The sequence below is a fragment of the Eschrichtius robustus genome, chromosome 13 (genome assembly GCF_028021215.1).
Source record: "Eschrichtius robustus isolate mEscRob2 chromosome 13, mEscRob2.pri, whole genome shotgun sequence".
Classification (NCBI taxonomy): Eukaryota; Metazoa; Chordata; class Mammalia; order Artiodactyla; family Eschrichtiidae; genus Eschrichtius; species Eschrichtius robustus.
Genome location: NC_090836.1, coordinates 103938706 through 103951738, shown reverse-complemented (window position 1 = coordinate 103951738; position 13033 = coordinate 103938706). Strand labels below are relative to the sequence as shown.

The 13033-nt window shown below is 62.6% G+C and overlaps 1 protein-coding gene across 4 annotated transcripts in view; it reads right to left on the bottom strand.

Annotated features, from left to right (window-relative positions):
• TBC1D22A (TBC1 domain family member 22A) overlaps positions 1-13033 on the bottom strand; it is a 315289-nt gene that overhangs the window by 81958 nt on the left and 220298 nt on the right. For 2 of the 4 annotated variants that reach the window (XM_068561089.1, XM_068561088.1), the window contains exon 11: positions 828-955. The exons of the other annotated variants lie outside the window; for them this stretch is intronic. In XM_068561089.1, the coding sequence (XP_068417190.1) occupies positions 828-955 (128 nt within the window). The remainder of the gene's footprint in view (positions 1-827; positions 956-13033) is intronic. 4 annotated transcript variants of the gene reach the window in all.

Genomic DNA, 13033 nt, shown 5'->3' with positions numbered 1-13033 from the left:
CACTGCCGTCTTCGTGGACGTCAACGCACGGGAGCCCAACCCTGCACCTGGGACTCCTGCTGCCCGACGAAGAAGCCCGTGGCCTGGGGCTCCCTCTCCCAGCCTCCAAAGGCAGCTGCCCCGTCCAAGGCCCATGAAGGGCTGGCACCCAGTGCAGAAAACCCTGCCTCCCGGAGTTAAGAAGGAAAGCCAGCCTCCAAGGGGACGCCACTCCAAGTCCACACAAGGTGCCTGCTCGCCACGAGGGATGAGGAAAGGCCAGCGTGGCACCCCCGGCATGGCCTCAGCCGCAGCGAACATCTCCAAGAAACTGGAAAGGCGTTAGAATAAGCAACGTTGACACTCGAGAGAACAAAGGTGGTTTGTTCCAGAAAACGCTGTGGAGAGGAGGAAACTTCACAGCGCAATGAATCTGTCGGGGACTTTTTAAAATCTTTATCATGAGTGACTCAAAACACAGACAAGGTGTGAGTCCTGAGCGTGAGTGTGTCCGGTAGATGCAGCTCAGAGTCTCGCTGGAGTTACACCTGCCAAAGTGCAAACTGCACAGCGGGATGAAATCCAGCTACAGGTAAAACTACAGAAAGTTCTTTTCCCTGTCTTACATCTAGTCAGATGACAAGAACGCCAGAGGTGGACTTTAAAAAGACCGCATTTCAGTGGAAGGATGTTTTGAAGGCAAAATGGAGCACAGCAAAGGGACCCAGAGCAGAAGGTGGTAGGAGGTAAGGTGCCGAGGACACGGCCCGGGCCCTCGTGGGGGCAGGACCTGGCCTGGCTCCTGCCGCGGGCACCCTGCGGGAGGGGGCGGTGCAAGGGCCGCTCACCTGGTACGTGTCCCACAGGCGGATGGTGCAGCGCAGGGGCACCTCACGCATCAGCAGGTTGTTCATCCAGCGGAAGGCGAACTGCAGGTACCTCACCTCGTGCTGGTCCAGGTGCCGGTGGACTTGCCCTGCAGGGACAAACACAGGCCCCGCGGCTGTCAGGAGAGCCCCCGGAGGCCTGCCCCTTCCCTGAGGCCCCGGGCCCACCTCGGAACCCCTCCAACCAGCCGAGCCACCGCCCCCAAGGAGCACGGAAGGAAAAGGAACTTCCACTCCAAGACCTCAGACTCTCTTCCTCAAGGCATACGGGTGGTGACGGCGGTTAACGGTAACTAGGACCACGACAGCTCCCGCGGGCGGAGTGTGTGCCCCGTCTGGGATGCCCCGAGCCCCACCCCAGGAACACGGGCAGGCCCAGTCCTGCCCTACAGATGGCAGCACTGGTCCGAGAGGCCGGCGGACGCTCGGGGGCACATGGCGGGGCTCAGCTGACCTTCACCCGTCTGGCCCACAGGCAGGTCCGCCAGATACGGGCTGCAGTCCTGAGAGAGGGGACGGCTTCAACCTCGTGCCGGCCTGGGTCCCACGGGCTCCCGGGCCCGGCCAGTGAGGGGGCAGGCGGGCCCATCCCTGGATCCCAGGTTTGGGGCTTCTGTGAAGACAGCAGGGCCCCTGGGGAGAACCAGGCCCGAAGCGCCATCTCCCACCAGCCACAGAGTCTCTCCCCATCACGGCGCTCCACGGCTCGAGCCCCTAGCGTTCCCCGCCCAGGTCTCTCTGCTGGGCTCTCAACAACCCGCGGGAAAGGCTTCAGAGCTCACTGGAGCTCCGAGGTCCTGGGACCCTGGAAGTGCCCCTCCAAGGAAGCAGAGACTCTGGGGATCATGGTGACTGCCCCATTTTCCCCACATTCTGCCCTGGGAAGAGCCACTCGAAGGGCCAGGGGAGGACGGGTGCTGCCTTACAAAACAGGCAAGTGTGGCCTAATTATCCAGACTGGGGACTGGGACGTGCCCACCCTGACTTCTGTCCACAGGACCCACGAGTGTGGCCCACGGCCCCGTGTCTGCACATGCCCGGAGTCACTGGCTCCTCCTCTGGTCTCACCCCCCGCTCCCCGCCTGCCCTGAGAGGCAGCCCTGAAAAAGTGTACAGGTCCTTCAGTGCTCCCGACGAAAGTTCTAGAAGCGGCAAACAAACAAGCGGCAGCCAGGGGATCAGGGAAGCGCGAGGCCAGCTCAGAGGGCCGCAGTGTGGGCGGACAGTGACCTCAGGGGTTCCCAGACGTCATCCTCATCTCGGCGGCTGTTAAAACACAGCTTCTCGGGTGCATCTCCACTTTCTGGATCACAATCTTCCCGGCGGGATCTGAGTTTCTGTGTCTCCAGAAGATTCTTACGTGCCAGCCACCCACCTGTGCTGGGAGCCCTCTCAGGGACAAGTTACACAAGGACCCGGCACCCGGGCCCCCAGAGACAGAGGAAGACGGGGCTCCAGCCTCTGACACAGGGTCCGCGTCCCAGGAGAGGCTCCCCACGCAGGGCAGGGCTGGCTCTGTGGTCCGCTCTACAGCTTCTAATCAGCTTGTGTTGTACTAAATACACTTACTTGTTCACTTCACTTCACGACCCAAAACGGTCCCCTCCTGCTCCAGCGGAGGATGAAGTGGGAGCAGAGCCACAGCACAGAGCCGGTGGAGCCTCCAGGGCGGCAGCCCCGGCACAAACGAGCCACACGGCTTGTCACCGAGGAGAGCCCTGGGGTCTGCAGGGGGAAGTGTCCTCCCCGTGTCCCCAGCTTGTAAGCTCGGGGGCCACCTAATACCACGAGGGGGTTCCCCTCCAGACATCGTGAGGGCCCCGTACATGGCCCACAGTTTGAGAAACACCAGCTGGCAGACAAAGAAGGGCCAGCTGGGCCAGGACCGCCCTTCTCGGCCCTCGGCCCCCAGCACTGCGCCCGCTCGGGTGACACTGTGTGCCCGGCCAGGCCCCACCCGGGCGCCGCCCCAGTCCCTCCCCCCGCGCCAGCCTCCCTGGACCCTGTGTCACACTGCCCGGGCCTCGCTGCTTAGGGCCGTGCCCGCCCCAGGACATGAGCTGTTCCACAGCAGGTGCAGTGCCTGAGACCCCTCCGCACCTGCAGCCCTGGGACATACTAGGTGCCCAGTAAGCATGAACCAGATGACGGGTGAATGAATGAATGAATGAATGAATGAGGGAATGAATGAAGTTAGAAAATGGGTAACTGAACATGTGAATAAACCGCCCATTTCTCAGTCACCCCCCTCCTCCTATTTCTCCACGACGAGATACTGCGGAGCTTTCCAGCAATGCGATGGACGTCCTGTTCTTTTTAAAGAATTAAGATTTATTTCTAAGCTGAAAACGGCAGCAGCTACAAAGCTGGAAAGTTCCGTGGGGCACTGAGTGGCCCCCTGTGCCTGTTCCCCAAGGGCGGCAGCCCCTGCCGAGGCCTGGGCACCGACGCGAGCACGCCGGCCAACGGGAAACGCGAATACCATCAACACCTGGAAACCGGCAGTTCAGAAAATGAATCAATTTACTGAACAAGGATCTTTTACACAGAAACAGGGCAGTGAGCTTCCACGAGTGCAGTCGGCAGCGGGGGCAGAGCGGGCGGAAGGGCGGTGGCAGCTCCGAAGAGAAAACCGCCTCCTGAATACAGAGCGCCCGAAGGAGGGGGACCCGCAGGGACTGCTCCCAGGACAGGCCTGGACGATCAGGGGCTCCAGGACCCGCCACTCACTAGCCACTGAAACTCCACGGGACACGGGGGCTGAGGACAGAGAGCAGCGGGTGGCAGGGCCAGGCGCCTCCTGCCCAGGCCCGCGCGGGGCGCCGACGCCACCCCACGCCAGGCGCTCGCCGGGTGTTGATAATTGGGAAGGCGGGGCCGCTCCGAGTTCACCCTCGTGGATTCAGGTGACTTTTCACGGGTTGTGGAGCCCTGGGTGTCGGCCCGCCAGCTGACGAGCCGTCAAAGGCCCTCCTCAGGGTCCCCCTGCACCGCGGTGCCCGTGGGGCGGGACCCTGTCTGGACCCAGGGATTGGCACAGAGCCAGGCCCGGCGTGTGGCGTGTGCCCAGCACATTCGCGGGTCGGGTGGAGTGACGGCCGGGGCCGGATGCGCTCGGAGGCGGGGGCAGGGCGGTGGCGTGGAACGAGCTGCCCGCAGTCCCCCAGCCACATCCCTGCGCCCGCAGTGCCACTGGCCTCCTCGGCTGACGCAGAAGGTCACCGTTTACAAGCGGGGAAAACAAGCAACTCTAACAAGTGCCCGGGAGGCACGCCACACCTTTCTAACGTGAACTGGTGAGCAAAGTGATTTGCAAAATTAAACACATATTTCCGGAACATCTGTCACTGAAGGAACCTAACCAAACAAGTAAAAATGAACCCCTTCTCTCCTCCGGCAGTCCCACCTGAGGCGCGCCCCACGAGACGCTGGCGGACGCCACCCCGTCTCAGGCTCAGCCAGCGGAGCCCATGCCAGCCAGAGCGCGAGGACCAACAGCCCAGTGGCCAGCTCCCGCCCACGGGACCTGTGCCCACGCGAGGAGCAGGCGAGGTGGCCCATCCGGGGGTGCACGCGGCAGCGGCAGACTCAGGACTGTCCCTCTCCATGCCCTGAAATGACCCCACGATGCCAGATGGGCCCACAGACCCGCCCGGTATCGCCGGGTACCAGCACCCTGGGCACGGCCGGGGCCTCTGCAGAGCAAGGGCCACAGCGTCAACCCCACGAGGACACGGGCAGAGGCTGCTCATTCATCAGCTCTTTCCGGGAAGCTCTCGGGGTCTCCATGTACCCCACCGCCTGTGACAGTGAAGCTACAGAGGAGACATGGCCGGCGTCCTGCCCTCCACGAGCTCAGCAACGTGCAGGAGAGACAGAAAGAAAACGCAACTTTGAGCCTCCGAGTTGCCTATTTCACCAGAGTTACCGGCTCTGAGTGTCCTGAGGGCCCGGGCTTCTCTTCTGCCCGACGCGGGCCCGAGCTCCCGACAGCAGCGAAGCAGGCAGCCCCGGGCCCACCTGGTGGGGATGCGCGCCTCGGCCGCCAGGCTCCGACCCACGACCAGGCCACCCCAGCCGATTCGAGGCCAACAGGAGCAGCCATCCCAGGACCGCGGGAGGCACTCCTCGGTCACGTGGAGGTGGCCGTTTCTCACTGGTGACCTGGCTTCTCCGGAAGCCACAATGAAGAGTGACATGGCCACTGCCCCCGCCCCCCTCCTAACGCACACAGTGAACTTCCGGAGAGGCCGCCTCCTGCTCTGAACGTGTTGAAAAATGGACGCCTAAGCCCCAGCCATTACTTTCCAGTTATGTACATCGGAGCACAAATGTGTGTGCTGGGAAGATTCTTATAAGCAACTGTGAGCAGATGCTCTGTCACTGATAAAGGTAACTCGGTGAGCGGTGATTCTGCATTTGAAAGTTCCATTTCACTGGAAATTAGAGGGGACGTGGAATGAGTGAGCAGGCAGATGTAATTATTATCATCTTTCAGGCTGAGGAGACGTTTCTCCATCAAGGCCTTCTGAGGCAGACCGCCACAAAGGCACAGGAAGTGCCCATCGCCCAGCACGTGCCGGACGCTTCTCCCAGCACCTGAAACAGCGCGTCTGCAGGCTGGAAATTCTGCTGCAACACCTTGTCTTCTTCATTAAAAACAAAAATAAATTACACAAACAGATTGTGCCCCAAGATTTATGCTAAAAAGGAAAAAAAAAACATGTATCCCGTTGACTTGGCACGAAGAATAGGCACTGTTTACGCAGGGCCAGGCACTGCTTAGATTTATTTGCCCCAAGAGTGAACCTAATTGCTCACCTGTAGATACCTGACAAGGAAAACCGCCCCAAGCCACCCCCCAACCCACTTCTGCTGGGCGAGGCCCGAACAGGCTTTGGTTTCGGGGGTGGGGGTGGGTGGAGATTTCAATCCTCTAATCAGTTAAAAAGATAACGAAGAACAAAAACAAGAGCCTCTGACAGCGAACGCGAACTCGGGCCTCTCTGCAGCCAAGGCGGCCTTGCTCTGGGCTCACCCACCCTCCTCGTTTGCCAGGGCTGATGGACGGTAAGAACAAACAGCTAGAAGAAAGCATCAGCCCCAAACGGGCAGGGCCGAGCCGCATACCCAGGACCCCCGGCTGAGGACCCAGGGCGCAGGGCTGTGCCAAGGGGCAGGAGGAAGGAGCCGGACAGAGGACGACACGCGTGACGCCCGGCCCAGCAGCTCCCGGGGGAGAACCGTCCAGGGCTCCCCGCTGCAGACAGACCTGCCGGGGCCACCCCCAGAGGCCACCAGGAGGACAGAGGGCCTGAGCTGGGAGGGGAGTGAAGGAAGCAGAGCAGGACCCAGGACCCGTGACTCCACTCCCCACGCACACAACACGCTCATGCAGTGAGCGGGCCTGTCTTCTTCCTCAGGCAGAGCAGAGCCCGGGTCAGACTGGAGAACAGTAGAGAGACCTCGGGTTACAGCATCAGGAGAGCTGGGCTCAGATCCCAGGTCAGCTTCCAGAAGGTTCTCTAGGCTGTCAGCGCCTCCAGGCCCTCCCTGGAACGGGGAGAGCCCCAGCTCCCTCACAGCACCCTCTCGGGAGAGTCCCGGGGTAGTGGTTGCCATTCGGTGGGCATGCGACACAGGTGCCAGGCCCCTCCCAGCCCTTCTCTTGGCGCCAGACCAAGAGGAGGGAGGGAGGGCAGCTAAGCCTCATTCCAGAAGTACATCCGCCAGGGAAGCTCTGAGCACGCGAACAAGGCCTCCGCCGAACAGGGAGCCTGCTCTCAGCCGCCTCAAGAAAGCACCCGAGAGCAGACGCGGCTCCCAAGGCCTCGGGCCACAGGCCCACGTCAGACTCCCCACGGACCCTGCTCAGCCATCACAGCGCAGTGAGCAAAGGGGCAGAGGGAGCAGACTCAGGACACGGGGACCTAGACAAAGAGTGGGAAGGCGGCCAGGCTCTGGGCAGGGGCTCTGCCAGGACCTGAGACCAGCAGACGCATTGCCCCTCCAGCCACAGGGGACACGCGCGTTCTGACGGGGCCACAGGTGACAGCCCCTGGTCCCAGGGTCTCAGGGTCGGGGCTCGCAGAGGCCGGACCTCAGGACACGACAGGAGCTGGGCACTGAGCTCCATCAGGGGGGCCCGTGATTCGGCCCATCCTGCCCACGTGAGGAAGCCCCAGTAAAAACTCCGGACGCACGGGCTCAGCGGGTGAACACGTGAACTGTGGAGGGCGACAGGCCCTGACTCCAGGGCCGAGAGGAAGCGCCGAGTCCCCGGGACCCTCCCGACCTCACCCTGCGCCTCTCTTCCCTGGCCGGCTCTCCTGAGCTCTGTGAGCTGCTCCAGCGAGGGATCAGGCCTTGGGGCCCCAGCAACCGCTCGCTGCCTTGATCACTGATGGGTCACAAGTGCGGGCGGCCTGGGGGCCACGGGCGTGCGGCTGGCACCTCCTGGAGAACTGAGCCGGCACGGGGGTCTGGCGCTCACCCTGGCAGGGAGTAGCAGAACTGTGCTGCGGGGCACCCCACGCGGCACTTGGTGTACGAGCAGAGGACTTCCTCCAGCATTAAACGACCCTGAGGGTTGAGATCCAGACAGACATCAGGGCAGGGGCCAAACTGCACATACGTTCTCCCCAGGTCACTCCTCCAAGGCTAGTTCAACACCCAGGCCAGGCCGCGGGGTCGCGAGCTTGTTATATAGGAAGAAGGGGGGTGGCGGTGACGGCGGGTCGGACCCTACAGGCTGCCACCCGTTTGTAAAGTGGGCAGTACACCCCCGGGAGGAGGTCACACCAGGCACACCTGGCCTTGGGGACAGGGACACCACCACACTCTCAGGACCCCAGCATAAACACGAGAGCGGGATGGAATGAAGCTTCCCAGCAGGTTGTAAGGAAACAGCGTTCATCTGACGCCACCCACACCATCTTTCCATCCCTGGAGAGGTGTCAAGGTCTATGTTTTCCACAGTAACATCATTCAAAATACGAGTTCTTCCGGAGCGACACAGAACTGAAGCGACGAGGTATGAAGTCATGCTCCCTTCACAGGTGTGCTCACGAGCACCTCAACACACACCCCAAACTGGGGCTGTTTCCACGGAGTGCAGGAGACGGAGCCCACATCGCGGGGCACCGACCGCTCCACAAGCCACATGAGGGCTCCCTGCCCCCAGCCCTGGCCACGCCCAGAGAAGAGAGGAAGTGGGTGCGACGCCAGATCCGGTGGATGGGTCTCGGCTCCATCCCCCCACACCCATACAAGGTTCTAGAGGGGACACAGGGCGGGGCTGGTGAGGCGTGCAGATCTCAACGAGCTGCACTGTGGACAGATCTCAGCTCGCTGTGGGCAGGAGGCCAGCCCTGACACCACCCAAGTCTGCAATGAAATCGAAGACGTACAGCTTTCCCAGAAGTCTTCCCTCTCTCCTGATGCACTTTAAGACTGAGAATACGCCACAAAAAACATGTGTCTGAGTCTGACCTGGATTTGAGACTCCCCGCGCCTGGTAATGGCTGGTCCGTGCCTCCCCACATTCAAGACAGCTCAAGCATTACTGCCCTTTTGAAGCCTTTTCTGACCTCTCTCCACCCTGGAGCTGAGCCCCCTTCCTCAGTGCCCTCACCTCGACTCCTAGAGAGTGCCTGTGACACTTTGGTGGCCTTGAGGTTTGCATGGCTGGGTGCTCTCTGCACACACACAGCCGCTCCTGGCCTGGCCCTCGGGATGAGCGAATGGTGGGGCTCCTCCTCCCAGGAGACACCTGCGTAAACTAAAGACTCAACAGTGGGTGCCGTGAAGGCAGCTTCCCCGAACATCCACCTGGGGCTCCTCAGGCGTGAGCTGGCCAGCCAGGTGCCCACGGTGCGGAGCGGGGGATCTGGGGCATGAATACCAGGCATCTGCCCGCCAGGAGGCCAGCACCCACACCAGGGTCTGGGCTGCCCTGACCGGGCTGGCTGACAGGCCAGCAAGTGCTCAGGGGGCCTCTCCGAAGGCCCCCCCAGGGCTCCCAGTGCTAAGACAGAGGGGGTGCACCAGGGTTTCGGGCACCAGCACGCAAGTGCACACAGTGTTAATGAGCCGGCAAAGCCCCGTGCTACCGGGAAGGGCTGGGCTGTTGCGCACCAGGGAAGGACCGAACCAGGGAGGTGGGTGTTTGAGACTCTCCTGGCGGCCCTAGTTCAACCCTCAGCTGCTCGGCCAGCCCGGGGCCATCTGAAGTGAGGAGGGCTCAGCGGAGGCTCAGGAGGCCAGGCGGGGCTCTGCAGGGGCCTGAGTGGCAGATAAGCAGAGGCCGCTCTCCACCAGGGGACGAGCAGGAGGAAGACAACGGCCTTCGGCTGACCCTGCCCGCCTACAACCGAGACCCGCAGCACGTTCCAGGGGCCGGGCTGCTCCCGGGAAGGAGCCAGCCCTCCCCGCCCCCATCCTACCTGCTGAGACCCCCCCAGCATGGCTGGATTTCCTGTCCCAGCCGCTCTTCCCAGCCCTGGCTCTCCCGCTGCTGTTGTCAGCAAGCAAACGACGCAGAACAGCCCACACGGGTGGTGCCGCGGGAAACCTTGCTCACCCGGAACACCTGTACACGTGTGGTCACAGGCCCGTATGCCGTTCCCGCTGGAGCGCTTTCCACACCCGGGGACGGTGTGAAGACAGCGAGCATAAGGGCGCCAGGAGGGAACTGCAGGTCTCCTTGCAATCAGGAGGGAGGCATCCAAGTGTAAGAAGGAGGTGGGCCACGGTGTCCGCACACCCTGGTAAGGCACCCATTTAGCATGGAGCTAAAAGCATTGGTTGTCCTCAGGCTGCTTGGCGCAGATCAAATGAAGAGACACCTTCTCCACGCAGCTGACAATGTGAGGATACCCAAAGCGACCCCCTCCAGGCTCCCCAGGTGCCACGTGGGGACCTGCACCCCTCAGCCCTGCGTCCCCGTCGCACGGTGTCATTTCCCGGGTACACACGACGGGCAGCTCTGTGACAACGGCTCTCTGTGCCCGTCTCGCCCCAGCCCCTAACCGCCTGCTGGTCTCCGGTGCCCCCCAGGTGCCACCTGCAGAGGACAGCCGCGGGTCTGCGTTCTCACCGCCCGGTGCCGGCGTGTCCCCACGCGCCAGAGAGCCGGCTGCACGAGTGTCCAGCTCAGGGCCCGTGGCTGCCACGCACTGGGGAAGACGGGGGGAGCGGGTCTCCTCATCGCTGTCACGGGTTCCAAGGAGGGGTGCTAAGAGCCCCCTCAGCAGGGCAGCAACCAGAGACTGGAGCGGTCACACGCACACGTGGACACACGCACACTCAGGGGCACACTCGGGGCCCTCAGGAGCCCGGGCCGAGGGGCGACAAGCATGGGCTCCAGGGTCAACAGACACTTCATCAGAGTGGATAGAGGGACAATGCATCTGTGTGACCTGAGCAAAACGCTCCTGGCGGCCTCAGTCCCCATGTGTCAGGTGCAGGTCCCGTCAGCCCTGACCTCACCAGCCGTGGGGACGGGTGACGCACCGAGTGCCTGCTGCGGGCAGAGCACCACGGGCTGAGTGCCCAGCGCCCCAGCGCTCCCACCGCTGCTGGGTGCGGGGCTGTTCCCAGGCAACGCCCGGCGGAGACCACTGGCACCCCGTCCGGGACCCCAGCCTGGACCAGGGCGGCTTAAGAGGCCGTTAGAGGGGCTTCTGACACCTGCGCACACCTCCCCTCCTTCCCGGCACCCCGCACAGCGACAGGAGGGGGCAAACACTCGAGGGCCAGAGAAAGGCAGAGAGACAGAGACAGACGGACAAGAGGGCTCCCCCGATGGCCTGGCCTGCTTCAGCCTGCGCCCAGGCCACGCAGAGCCAAGAGGCGAGCCCACAGCCCTGGGCCCTGGAGAGAGGCGAGGAGGGGGTGCTGGGACAGAGTGGGGGGCTTCGAGAAGCAGCGGGACGGCCTGTGCCCGCACCCCGGCCCTCCCCATCCTGCCCAGCCCCCAGAACACAGGAGGGCTACCACCGCAGACGTGACACCGGGGGTCTCTGTGGGGGGGGACCCGGGCCCGGCAGAGCACGGAGGACTGCACTGTCCCCTGCGCGGTGATGGGGGCGTGACTGCAGGGCAGAGTTGGTGCTCGGACAGGCCAGGGAAAGCACCCTGAGGGTGGGCCCGCCAGGGACCACAGCCTGAGGTACGGGGGGCCCCGAGGGCCCATCTGAGGTCCCCCTTCACAGAAACAGCACGTGCCTCCTCCGCCTTCTTGAAAGGGCGGATGGTTTATTACTGTGGAAAGGAGTCTGACCCCCGTGCAATAAACTGTCCTCCTTCCACCGAGCCCCGCGTGGAAAAGCCCGGCTGCCGGGGCGGCCTCCCGTCCTGATTTCAGACGGACGTTGGTTCTTTACAGTAAGGGAGATAAAGCCACCCACACTCTCTCCAGCAGCTTGTAACCATGAACAAAAATGGCTTCGGGGAATCATTTCAAAAGCAGACTTGATGGCCTACATTCAAAACCAAGACAACTTTTTCTTCTTAAGGTCAAGGAGAGTCGCTTTCTTTGGAAGTCTCTACTTACAATTTAATTAACTCGTCTCGGTTTGGCAATAAACCTCGGACATCAGTCTCGGGGGGAGGGTCACAAAGATAGCATCACTAAGGAGAAAGGCAGCTAATTCACTGCTCGGGAGGCCTCGCGTGCTCGCCTTTCCCTACCCACTGGGCGGTCATCACCGCTCCCCAGGTAAACAGGCCCCCACCCGAGCAGCCGAAGGCGAGCCAGTAATCCCCACGTGGCCTTCCGTGCCGGCACCTCCGGGTGGTTCCGGGAAGGAGGGCCGGCCAAGCCACAGGTGTAGCATCTCTAACACAAGCACCGACCCGCCTCCCCGTCCCGCCCCAGCCCACCTTCACCCACTTCCTGGGGCCGTAAAGCGGGCTGGGTGGCGGTGGCCCGGCCATCTCGAGGGCCCCGCCTGTGAACGGGGAGTCTTTCACGAGCCGGTGCTAAGTGCGGGCCTGGAAGGAAGAACTCCCGGAGCAACTGTTAACCTTCTGTCTGCTCGTACAGGACAGAACGTCTTCAATGGTCAAAGCCACCGACGCCTCAGCTCCAGGTCTTAAAAACCCCGCTCTGTCCTGGGGGGCATGTCAGTGCAGTCCCACCTGCCGGCCGCCAGCCCCAAGACCCTCCCGGGACCCTGCCAGCCCAGACATGGGAGGAGAGTTGCCCCTTGATTTTAAGGAAACAGATCCCTCGCCACCTGCTCGGGGGGTGGGAGGAAAACACAAAGGGCCGGGAGACAGGGAGGCCTAGAAAGGAGGGAGCGGGGAACCAGAGAGGGTCAGGCAGGGTCCCAGGTGGCAGGGCCCAGCCCGACTCCCCCACACACCACTCAGGCTCTGGAGGCGGCTACAGGCCTGACCCCAGGCCCTAGGACGACGGTGGGGAGGCCTCTGGGACCGGGCTCCTGCAGCGAAGGCTGGCAGGGGCAGGGACGGAGGGCGGAGGGCGGGGCCGTCCAGCACGGCTACAGGGGTGCTGAGCCCGGGGACCCCTGAGCCACTGACCCTTCACGTCGGGCCGGTACAGCCCCTCAAGCACGGTGGAGCCGAGTCCTTCCGAGCTCTCTGGAAGGCATCGCCCCTTCCCCCGACGACGTGACACCCCTGGGGGTGGTGGGAAATGTCTGTGAAGATGGTCACTTGGGATCAAGGCTCTTGCACAGAGAAAGCGCTGTCTCTACAGCAGCACAGAGGTCAGCTGGCGGGAGAAGCCAGCAAGTCCGAGAGGCCCTCGGGTCCCAGCGAGGAAGGCCCAGCTCGGCCAGCGGTGGGGTTGGCGGGGGAGGGTGGGAGTGGGGACTCGCTTTGAGGCCGGACACTTCGCAGACGGCCACGAGAGGGTCGGCTCTCAGCGACTCAGCCAGGAATTGCTCGTCTGTCCTGCATATGCAGCATTTTTCTGTCCCTTTTACAAATGATGTAGCCGCAGCCGGGGCTACACTGGCACATATTACGAGCTTTCCCAGGCATCCGACCGCCCATCCTACGGACTGAAGGGCAGGAGGAGGGGGAGCTGAGAGCCTCAGGCAAAACAAAAGCCTCCAAGGAAACCCATGTGGTGCAGCAAACATCTAGAGACTAGAACAACCAACACGGAAACTGCTTTAAACCCAAACCTGCACTTT